The 12,286-nt window shown below is 41.1% G+C and overlaps 1 protein-coding gene across 1 annotated transcript in view; it reads right to left on the minus strand.

Annotated features, from left to right (window-relative positions):
• The window catches only part of usp9 (ubiquitin specific peptidase 9), a 39,093-nt gene that overhangs the window by 22,747 nt on the left and 4,060 nt on the right, over positions 1-12,286 (minus strand). Inside the window, 12 exon segments of the mRNA XM_069706919.1 lie at positions 44-180; positions 296-502; positions 640-744; positions 1,361-1,513; positions 1,598-1,733; positions 1,853-2,104; positions 2,251-2,366; positions 3,357-3,575; positions 5,809-5,921; positions 7,235-7,314; positions 7,487-7,632; positions 10,998-11,272. Of these exon segments, the coding sequence (XP_069563020.1) occupies positions 44-180; positions 296-502; positions 640-744; positions 1,361-1,513; positions 1,598-1,733; positions 1,853-2,104; positions 2,251-2,366; positions 3,357-3,575; positions 5,809-5,921; positions 7,235-7,314; positions 7,487-7,632; positions 10,998-11,105 (1,772 nt within the window). The 5' untranslated portion in view covers positions 11,106-11,272.

The raw sequence follows: 12,286 nt of genomic DNA on the forward strand, positions 1-12,286 counted from the left end.
TAAATGTTTCTCTAATGTACAATAATTTCTACCACGACCTTACCTGAGGTTTTGAGGAGCTTCTCCAAAGAGGCTACAGATTTCTCTGATTTGCTTCAGGGCAGGGATCACCCATTTGTCATTGGTTCGTAGCTCCTCTATGAAGCGATCAATCCACTGGATTTTCTGAGTGTCTCTGTCCTGTAAGTGAAAAACCAAACATCCTCAGTATTTGGAGTTTAACTAGCCTTCCGTCTATTATTTTACATGTCGCTCACATTCAAACAGATTCACTCACAACACCCCGACAAGTTACCTGTGAGCAACTATAGTCCAATATCTTGATGTGAGCACTGAGAGCCTGGTCCATGATGTCCACAGGCACATCGTCGCTGTGTGCCAGGTTCCACAACAGGTTGAGGACCTTGTGGGCCATCACACCATCCTTATCATCCTCAGCCAAGCGCCGGATAAGCTCCAGCAGTTTTTCACGCTGCTTCTTGCTGGCATTGGTCCAGCTTGCCTGCAGAAGACGAAACAGCCAAGTTGAGGCGGGACACAACGGCAACGATTAAACCGCAATGTGATTCAGTCATAATGCAATGAATGTGCATGTGTAAAACAAATCATTTACAACCTGCGTGAAAACAGCCAACTCACCTTGAAACAGTCAAAAAGATGATCAAGCTGCTCGGGTGAGAAGTCCCACGCCAGCTTGGCCAAGAGGTCATGGACATTCTTCACAATGGCCTCATGTTTACCAGCCTGCAGATTTACACAGACAACAATACAACTGTTGAGTCACATCATTTCTAACTTGTCCCCGGAGACTGTCTGATGATTTGGCCACGATTAAGGCCTTAAGGCCACGAGCTGAAAAGTGTTCATCTCACAATAGCATCAACGGTTATAAAGTGGAATTTTGATCTGTTTTTCTTCTTCATGCATCACTGGAAGTGGGTGACGTCTGGGTGGGAGCAGGGCTGAAATCTAGAGCTGTGTGTGCCCTGATCCCGCCATGCAGCCACAGTGTGTGTACAGACATGGTCAATAGCACAAATGCTGTCAAACTAAGAAAATATTGAAAAACATAACTGGAAAAGGAAACATGTCCAATGAAGGTTTGTTCCTCACTAATGTTAAAAAAGTGGTCAAATTGAAAACACTGACGCTCTCGTGCCAGTCCAAACATGCAATCATCATCTTTGGCTTTCTTAGAGTTTACTTGGAATGCGCACACTGCATAATTGCTTGTCTTGCTATTTGTCTAATGTAGCTTTAGGTAAATACAGAACAAACATTTTCTCTAGTAGATTGCTTTGAGTTATTTCATTATAAAGAGTCTGCATGATAAAACTAAATACGGTTAGTTGCAGAGTACCTGTGCAGCCCAGATGTTGTCCAGATCCTGCATGGTAAGAGCTTTCTCTTTGATAACGAATCGCAGGATCTTCTCCAGTTTCTCGACATATTGCGGCTGATGCAAACTGTCCCTCAGCACGATGGACAGGATGTGGTTCTGCTGGATCCACTCCTGAGGCGGGATGAGGAAGAATGAGTTTTCGAGATAGGGAACTCGATAATGCAAATTACGACCGGTAAGAAGACCTGAGCTCACCGCCATGCGCTCTGCAGTCAGCCATTCCTCCTCCTCGGGGTTGTGCCGATGAGTGTAGTAGGACACGCTGGAGATCACCTTGTTAACTTCATTTAGTGCATTCATTTTGCCGTTAAAAGAAGAAATTTGCAATAACCTGGTGATAAAAAAAAAAAAAACTTTCATTAACATCCCATCGTGTTCGATAACGGCACTCAAAGTTGAAGAAAATCCTCGTTAACCTTGTCGTAAAAGCCGGGAAGTTTTGATACTTACCTAAGAATCATTTTTAACCTAAAAATCTCTAAATTCTTGACGGTCTCCTCCTGCCCTGGTACGCGAGAAGCCAAATTCTTCAGGGACTTGATTATCATGGACAGTGCATCGTTTTTGGCTTCATTCTTGGCCTCTTTCTTGAGCTCCTCATCGGTGAGGTTCTCTAGAAACTGGGGAACCATCTCGATGACTGGAAGGAAGTACTTCTTTACTGTGTGCAATGTGAGGAACTCATAACACTGGCCAAAAGGCCTGGAACACAAAGGGAAGGAGAAAAAAAACAAAAACAATCAGCATATAAAACCTACAGCATGACCGCTATGCAGAAAGCACTCGAGTATCAAATGTTTAATAAAGCCGATGGACGTGCTGTAAAGTGTGATGCATTGCAGTCTCACTTGATAAGTGCAGCGATGATCTGGACGTTCAGTGCTTGGCCGCTCATGAAGCGATCGTGCAACATTTGAAACCCGTTTAACGTGCCAAATTTGTTTATCAAGTCCACCAACCAGCCCTGTGGATAGAAAAACAAAAGAGAGAGAGAGAGAAAAACACAATGAACGAGTCACCTTTAATCTGGTCAATTTAAACTTGGTTTTACAAGTCATCAATTTCAATCAATTTTTTTTTCAACTAAATTCCCTTAAGGCAAGCTTTCAAATTATTTGTTCATGCCTTCATTTTCTCCTCAAATCCACTATGACATTAAGCCCCATGGTTTGAGGAAGAGACACAGTGTCAGCTGGGGTACAGGGACTTTAAATAGTTGCATCTTTCCAAAAATGTAACTGCTCTATATTTAGGCACTAAGTCGACAAAAAGGTTACATTGAGGTTAAATATTTAGAAATGACTGTTTAAATCTTCACCCTAACAAAACGGTAGCAAATTGTGACTTAACAGTATCAAATTGGAACCCTATGTAGTCCTGGGCCACGTGCCAACGGAGGCAGACAGGCAAGCAGTCCTGCAGTACTGTTCACAATGACCCCGTGCCCACGCAATATTCATCACTCTTTCACTATGAAATTCCTTTTCTCTGGTGTATCCACCTTCTCCGTTACACTATCTGCTTTCTGACACAAGCATTAAGGGTGTTATAGACTGCGAGTCCCATATATTTCATTATCAGGCGACTCCAGAGGGGGATTCACTTTGTTTCACAAGGACCCCCCTCCCTCCCCCCGCCGCCGCCCCCCACTTCCCCCTTAGGCTAAAACTGAAATGCCACCTGAAGGATTTTGTATCGGAGGAAGAAAGACAAGCTGACTGTCCTCAGAAAGAAGGAAACAGCAGATTTTCTGCATAACTGTTCTTGACAAGATTATTTTCAATTTTCTACACACCTAAACATTTATTATAACGCAAAGATATTTGTAAAGCTAGATCATGCAATCTGGAAAATTATAAATATACAAAACGGTGAACTTCAAAGAAAAGAACGGTCCTGCATTAAGGATGAAAAGACAATGTTCCCGTTTGTTCCGAGTGTTACGGTAACTCACCTTAGGAGATCGTGGGTCCGGCGGTCGGGCAAAGAGCTCATCGTCAGCCAGCTGTGCTCCAGCAGGGACGGTCTCAGAGGGCCGTGTGCCGTTGTAGATGTGGAACTTGCAGTGAGGGTTGGTGGCCATGGCCAGCAGCTCCAGTAGAGGGAACCAGTCCTGAGAGAGCTTGGCCACACACAGTTCCACCAACCGGTGTGTGTTATTGATGATACACCTCTGTGGAACAAAAAAAACAAAAAAAACGGGGGGGACAGCAGTTAATTCAACTTTATACTAGGAGAGACGGAGAAAGAAAGTAGGAAAGGATGAAAGAAAGCAGGAGAGGATGGAAAAAAAGAAGTTAAAGGCCAACTGGTAAACGTGTTTCCTCCAAAACGCTGTGATTCACTTCTGGTTGAGTGACAATACCCACTGTTTCTTGACAAGACTCAAATTAAATCATATTAAGTTAATATACTGTGTGCTAAATTTAGACAGATCATGTTGGCAAAGCAGCCAGGTAACAGCTAATGTTTGAATATTCGCTCTTATTTTAGCTCTCTTATCGTCTACATCTGCTCTTGTTCAGCTGTTAAGTTTAGTTCAGGAACTCAGAGTTGAAAAGTGGTTCGGAAAAGATGAAGGCTCTGCTCAAAGTATGTGACCAGGATTACAGCTGTCACGATCATGAAATCTTAGGTTACAATTAATCGGCCTGTAAATAATTGTGATGAACGATTTAACTGTGTTTTTTTGGAATATAAATAAAAACAACATTTTGTTTTCTTTTTAGGTTTTGGAAACAAAGATTGCACAGAGCAGATAGGACATAAATAACTCAAATATACAAAACAGTTTTCTGAAATACACAAATTACTGTCAGCGACTGGTACAAATAATAATTAAAACAAAAAAAAACAACGTAGTGTCGTTGTGATGATTCTTCACTCGTGTGCCATTAAACCACAGAAGAAGAAAGGAGCACAACGACATGATGTCATTGAAAAAGCGCCAGTCAAACCTCAAACAGTGGAAAACTCAGTGGAAATAATTATGGAAATATGACACATCTGTTAGTTCCATCCAGCTGATGAATGGAAACACTTCTAACAGTTTTGGAAAATTATTGCAATCAGCTCAAATGATTGTGAACAGGCAATTATGTAATAATTAGGATCAAATTCCCCTTAAAATGCAACGTAGTTATTTTTCAAAATAAGCTTTTTCTGTTGAATGCTTTTTGCGGAATTGAAAAAAAAAATTATCAGTCCGACGCAATGACTTTACAGCAAGTTTTATCCAATTCAGCAGTTTAAATATTACACATTATTGGTTGTTGTTTTTTTTTTTATTCATGTTAAAACTGAAGCCCTTATCACTATGTTACTAAAAAAATATGAAAAATATTGTACTATTCATGGCTTGTGCCGACTAACCCTGCAGTCGGCCTGCCCTGACTGAGCAGCTGCCACGGCATGAACTCCTAAAATAGACAAGTCTCACATTTTACTTATGACACCCACATTTCAGTGTCTTTACTCAAGATTTCATGTTATCATCAGGAGTGATGTAAAAGCTTCGCATTTCCACTGAAACAAACAAAAAGCATGTTTGCTAATCACACGCTTAGGAGAATGCCAATGGTCTGGTCCTTCTGCGAGGCTGCAAGGAAACCATATACGAGTAATCAATACAGGGCTGACTCAGCACTGCATTCCAAAAGATTTTACAGACTTTGGTCACTCAAAAGGTGTTTATGAATCTACCAGTGAACTACAAGACTGATTAGAAAGACCAGAACCAGTGTGGTTCACATGGTACGACTATGTGTAATGTAGTCCACTAGAAATAGGTTCGATAAAACAGTCATAAACTAAGTCATCAACAGTTTTAAGTCAGCGTGACAGGAGAAATAAAGAAGTTTTTCTCCATTACGTCCTCATCTGTCCCACTGGTTAATTGTGAAAAGGTCCCAGAGATCAATCTCCCTAATACAACACAACAGCTGGCCTCACCTACTTCCTACAAAAACATCATCAATCACTGCTGGCGCCGCCTCTTTCCCCAAGCTCTCCAAAAACGAAGGAGAAAACTCAATTTAGACACAAAACCCAAGTCCGAACAATCCATACATCCACTGAGATGAGGGCAGAGATGTCAGTGACCGAGTAAAGCTAAGATTGCTATGGTGAGTCACGGCGGCCAACAATGATAAGAGATTTCTGTCGACCTTTCACAACACCCTTGATGTCACTTAAATCGGTGCAGAGTAGATTTTGTGCTTTTGTGGGTCCTGAAAGTGGGGGTGAAACTTCACAGACACGTTACATATGCGAGCCACATTTCTTTTAACAAAAACAAAATCGGATCTTGTTTCAAATGCAAATGATTGATTATTTAACGTTGATTCCTTGACTTGAAAAGGCACACCACATAACAAGGTAACAATAAAAAAATTTAAAAAACTCACATGAATCTCAAACTTCCAGCCACTGACTGCCTCGTCTGTCAGGATCTTGGTGAAGGAAATGGTCAAGCCATCTCGGAAAAACCTCTGACACGCCTCACATTTCACATCCAGTCCTGCAGAGAAAGACATCCTTTATATAACACCAACACAGTCAACTAAAATATGCTAGAAAGTGAAAAAGAAAGACCCAAAGTGAAAACATATTTTGACTTGTAAAAACCTTCAAAACCTCCAGGAGCATGATGGAGGTACAAAGCCTAATGAAGGCTGTCTGCAGATATCACGGTTATATTTAATTATCCTGAAAGGGGAGGTTGACACTTTTTCAAGTCTCTCTAAAAACAGCTCTCGCATGCCTGTGTGTACATTTTAAGAGTTACTGGTTTCCTGTGATCGTTCCTCCCGTCCTTACTGGCTGTGCACAGCTCTCATCCAAAAATTTCTGTGTAAGTGATGAGGGACAAACTCCACTGTCCTCCTTCTGAGCAAGAATGCATTTCAGTGTTTAGCCAAAGCTGACATGTCCTCCATAGTTACTGACTTTTTAGTGCTGAATTGCCTCGCTTTTATTTTCCAGACAGTTTCTTTAGTTTTCACAGCCAACAACAACTGCTTGAATGTACAAATGGGTCTAAATGTTGGTTAAGTCAGAGGTGGAGAAAAAAAAAGTGTGGACCTAAACACATTAAAGATTTTGTACATTTGGAAAAGGTTCCTGGTGATGACAAACGGTTTACATAGAGCTGTCCTGCTTATGTCATTAACAAAATATTGGTAAAAGTATCAAGCGGGAAAAAGGCATGATTTTTGTGGAAACATTTTTCAACGATTAATCGATTGGTTGATCAAGAGAAAATCAGTTATTTATTAAAACGCTTGCATTTTCTGTGAACAGCTTGTCAGATGTGGCGATTTGCTGTTTTTTCCGTTTTAGTTTACTGGAAATTGAGTATCTTTGGTTTCTAGGCTGTTGGTTGGATAAAAAAAAAAACACCACAAAACGATCTGATCCTTTGATCAGTCAACAGTGAAAAATGATCATCAACCCATTTTTATATTTTAATAATTTTTTTCATAATTAAACAAAGAACAAAGGGGAAACATTTTTTGGGCTCCAGATTTTCAAAACCTGAAGATTTGTTTCTTTGTTTTTACATTGTGGCAAATTTGTTTGATGTGTTACATTTTATGAGACTAATTACTGTGTGAAAATGACACCTTGTGCTCTGGGAATGTGCAGTGGGCTGTTAAATTAATTAATCAAATAAGTTAATAAAAAAAAATAAAAAAAGAAGATGGTTAGTTGCACTTAAATTTGGGATGATTAACGACCTGTGTAGCATGATGAGCCCTTCGAACCTTTAGCTTTCATGATGTGAACACAACACAACATCTCTGTGGACTCAAACGTTCAGGACGTTCCTACCTTTTTTACTCAGGTCTATAGCAGCTTCCAAGAGGACTTCTAACTCTCCTTTTGGCAAAACTGGAACAACCCAACGAGGCCTGGGAGTACAAAAAGACATGAATCACCAGAATAAACATTAGAAGCATGTAAAAGGCATGAATGTAGCATCTTTGTAAATGAAAGAAAAGGACTCTGTAAGCAGAGCGACTGTGAAGTTTTAACAGTTTTAAGTCATCGTGCTGCCGTAGCGCTGACTCGGGTGTGATCTACCTGTTGATCATGTCATCGAGCTTGGCTAGGTCCGTGTGAGGAAAGGCGGGCTCCTCCTCCTCCAGCTGAGGGGGCCCATCACCCTGGCCCTGCTCATCTGGTGGGCTCACTGGAGAGTTCTCATTCGATGAGTTAGGAGATGATGTCTAGAAGAATCGCAGACAATCAAAATCAAGAGAACGAATACTTGACGTGTCATACGACACAAATGCAAAAGAAATATATCATCAAAATACAAAAGTACCTCAAAAGCCAAATTCAAAGAAAGTGTTGTTTTGCAGTTAGAGTCAATGCTTTACAATTGTTATACAGATGCATTTAAAAATGAAGTAATTGTGATTTCTGTATGCAGAATATGACCTAGGGGTGGATATAAGAATACACTCATGTAATATGAGCAATCCTCATCTTCAACAACTCTGACTCAATTCACTCACATGCCAAAAACTGCTGATTTTTTTTTTTTTTTAAATAAAGTTTGTTACGTTGACCAAAAGAAGCAAGCTGGAGTTCAACCATGAGAGCGCAGCACACACTGAACTTATCCTGTAACTCATCTTCAAAAAAAAAAAAAGCCAGAGTTTCACTTTCACTTCTTGGATTAAGTGGCCAAATACATTACAGAACAGACTCATTTTAGTGGTTAATCAAACCGCAGCAGCGTGACCGGCTGACTGACACATTTTACAGCACCTTAACACAACTTCAGTGCCACTTGAAACATAAGCACTCTTTTTTATATATATAAAATATATATATTTGCATACCACATTTTGGAAAACACTGGCCTCACTCTTGTACACGCTGATTTACCTCTGGTTTAACCAGTGATATTGGCCATTCAATCACACTTTCATTTCATAATTATATTTCAAAAAATACTAAGATGCACTGTTCATGTAGCCTACTTTTGACTGTACTGTTACGTCTGTCCAAAAGGTAGAGAAATTATTTTGCGTGTCACAACCCCTTAAAAAAAAAAAAAAGATAATATACATACATACATACAGTATCAGGATTTGATCCGATTGGTCCACTAACATTTAAAAAGTCTCAAAAGAGCCACACTGTTCAAGTTAGCATAGGTTAGCAATGGAAGTCTCTGGTGTGTGTTTGCTCTGCCCATAGAGCATGCTCCGCATTGTGTGAAATTTGGCAAGGGCATTAATGTAATAGACGTTCATTTATTTATGTGTATATATACACACACATATATATATATATATAGAATAGTCCCACAATGTCGATTTACCTTAAATAAATACTTTTAATTTTTTTTTTTTTTTAAAACAACACACGCATATCTCTGCTCCTCTGTTCTGACAACGATGCCCAGTTAGCTTAACTGTCTGTTATATTTCATTCGCACCTCAGTGGGCAAAAGACAGGTGTGTACCCCTTTGAATAGAGAATCAATTGTGAATTGAACTGTGACATCGACAAACGTCTGGAATCATGAGACATTTTAGAAATGAAGAAAACACCTGCAAAATTGTATCTATGCTCCAGGCCCCATTAGTCTGTAATGCTCATTAGATACCGGAAAACAAAGTCAGTGGATAGACAATTTTGCAACCATTAGTTTCTTTCCATAAAAAATGTTTCCTGGAGGTTTCTTATCTGGCTCCTACTTGCTTTTGCGTAAATTAGTTCTTTTGACAAAATGACAGTTTAGGGAGACAGAAGTACAGGGTGTGAAAGAAGTTGATGATATAGCACAAAGGCTCCAGGCTGAAATGTGAATCCAGGAACCTCGTGGTTACCTGGCACGCATATTAAACCACTCAACCAACAGGATGCATTGAGTTAATTGTTTTCATTTTGTGTCTAGTAACTTACGGCAGAGTCATATTTCAGCAAACGCACGTAATAAAGGAGGAAAGCCAATTTCTTTAAACGCCCTTTCTTCATACCGAGAAGCCAAATACATCAGTTTCAAATGCTGTTTTCCGCTTACATCGTCGCTTTAGATGTGTTAAAACGTGCAGAAAAAAGACATAGCAGCTTTGCCTATGAGCTCACTGACACTTATACCAGAGTCTGAAACTGCAGGCTGATATTTATTTCATTTGAATGCTCCTCTGGTCATTCGCTAACAAGCTCGTGCAATTGCATTTTTGATCATTAGTGTACCCGCAGCAAACAAATAAAAGATCAAAAATAACCATGGTTTTATGTATCCAGAAAAAAAAAAATGCACCATGCTGCCTCTCCACATCCCTTAAAGAATGATTGTAAATTTTACTCATGGCAAGGTTGTCTTGCATAAATTAATAAGAGGGTGGAAAAACAGGACAGAATGCCAAATAAATTGTTCTGCAACGCTGCTGAAAAAAACTGGTTTTATTTTTATCAAATTGACAAAAGATGTGCTTTTCCAGGTGGAATTGACTTACTGACCTGCAAAGTAAGAGTGCAGCTTAAATCGCCACACACTCCTGTTTCTATAGGGACAGATGCCAGTGAAAAGGGTTCCTATTCTTCTGAGGGGGTTGGGTTTCAATTGTTCTGGTCACTAAGTGTACATGCATAAAGAGACAGGTGTCTCTCCTGAAAAGCTTTTAAACAGTGCCAAGTCATCATATCTATAGCATGTGACAGACACACACACACACACACACACACACACACACACACACACACACACACACACACACACACACACACACACACACACACACACACACACACCTCATCCATATCTACTATGAGGAAACAAAAACTGAAGGCTGACATGGTTGAAGTATAAATGTGTTAGTATGTGGGTGTATCTCCACTGTCAAATAGGAACACTGGAAGGAAGAGTGTTAGAGAAACAAAGGCGTGTATCTGTGAATGTGCATTTAAGCACCCGGACCGTTCCCGGCTTTATTTCCTCGCTCATCTCATGAGTGAGCATCAACATCGTTGGTGGTGGTGTGAGCAGCTGTGTGTAAGAGAGTAAAAGAGGGATACACATTGTCGAGAGAGATGCATAACTGAGAAATATAAAATGTGGGGGTGTGTAGTGAAGGCTCCTTCTGCTTGGCTGACCTACATAGGCAGCTTGCCTCTCACGTCTAACCGTGGCTCATCTCTAACCAACACAGGCCTGCAGGTGCACGCGCACAAGGGTGCGTGCACACAAACACACACACACACACACACACACACACATCCTTTATCCATCACTCAGGAGGCTCTGTTCATTGATGCCTCTCCTTCACTCTTTTTCTGCCTTCTTTCCGCTCCCTCCTCCCCTCCCGTTTTGTTCCCTAGGGCATCTGTGTGTGGTTAGGTATGGTAAGAAAAAAGAAAAAAAAACATGCTGCAGTGTCCTGACACACAAAAAGACAGAAACCCACACCTCTTTCTTCTTCCACAGGTTGTTCTGATCACATGTGTTCACTGTGTCTGTGAGTGTGTGTGTGTGTGTGTGTGTGTGTGTGTGTGTGTGTGTGTGTGTGTGTGTGTGTGTGTGTGTGTGTGTGTGCGTGTGTTGAGTCTGAGTTCGAAGGATGATGGTGCTGACCTGGTTCTGTGGCAGTGGGGGTTGGCTCTGAGCATCAGGTGCCTGGCCCTGGCCCTGGCCCTGAGTGTCATTGCCCCCCACCGGAGAGCCACGCGTGGTGGCCGTCATGCTCGCCACGGGGCAGATCTTGGCAATCTTGGCCTCTTAGGGAGCGCTGGCCAGGAGGGAAATCACAGCCACCTTAGCTGTAGAGCAGAGGGAAGAGAGCCCGGACGCACGAGAGAGGGACACAAGCACCTGGAGATCTGGACGTGCTGCTGAGACCATTGCATAACCTGGAACAGGGGAAGAGGAGCAAAGGTCACAATTATCAACCAGCTGGTTAAGTCACCTGTGATATGCAAAAGCAAAATGGGTTAGCAGATCGTTAAAAATCTTTTACTGCAGAAATTAGCATCTAAATGAACTGAACAGGGTTGTTCTAGTCAGTTAACCAGCGGCTTCCTAACAGACGTTCTGTTTTCAGTGACCAACGACGTGTTCCACAGTGGCAGGCTTTGAAGGGTTGATACGGATCACCGAATTAAATGTCATTAGATTAAGAATATCCGATACCCCTCGAAGATTTGTTGCTGATTCACTGCTTTTTAAAATCACACCCAAGTCAGCAATTGTATCATGTCAATTACAATTCCAGATATGTCTCCCAAATCGGCAAACATCTTCTATTCTATTTTATGTCTCTTACGGACAACAGGTACATCAGCAAAGCAAGAGACAACATTCAGTGGCCAGTGTCAGCCCATCCCTTCTCACAATAATAATGCTGACCCAAACCTTTTGCATCTCATGTCCAAAAGTTGTTTTTGTCACAGCACCTGCAAAACTGGACGAGATGCTTCGAGGCGAGAGGCATCTCACCATAATACTGCATGGTGACCATTTGGCTAACCCCAGGGACATATCCAATTCTGATCCAAACCCAAAAGAAAATCCTCCAAAAGTCTATCCTCATTTGAACTCTGATATCCAGTTGTATCACACGACCACAGGCCACCCAACAGTTGCTATGAACTAGCAGCCAGAAGATACTGCCTGCTTAAATCCATCTCGGGTCCTAACAGCGTCAACATCTCCGTCTCAGAGCCAGATATTAATATACGCCCGAGTGTGGTGGCGACAGGGTAGACATGATGGAATATGAAGTGAAAACACAGTTTAAAATGCATTTTCTGACTCACATTAAATATTACTGACTTCTATCTATCTATGACTATCTGATTCTAATTGGTGCTCAGTTAAGTGATACATCCGTAATTATAAGCCGTGTGCTAACTTGACAGATAATT

Source organism: Brachyistius frenatus, unplaced genomic scaffold (assembly GCF_029030835.1).
Source record: "Brachyistius frenatus isolate BFR_SWC_R1_liver_20210118 unplaced genomic scaffold, ASM2903083v1 Contig_66, whole genome shotgun sequence".
Lineage (NCBI taxonomy): Eukaryota > Metazoa > Chordata > Actinopteri > Embiotocidae > Brachyistius > Brachyistius frenatus.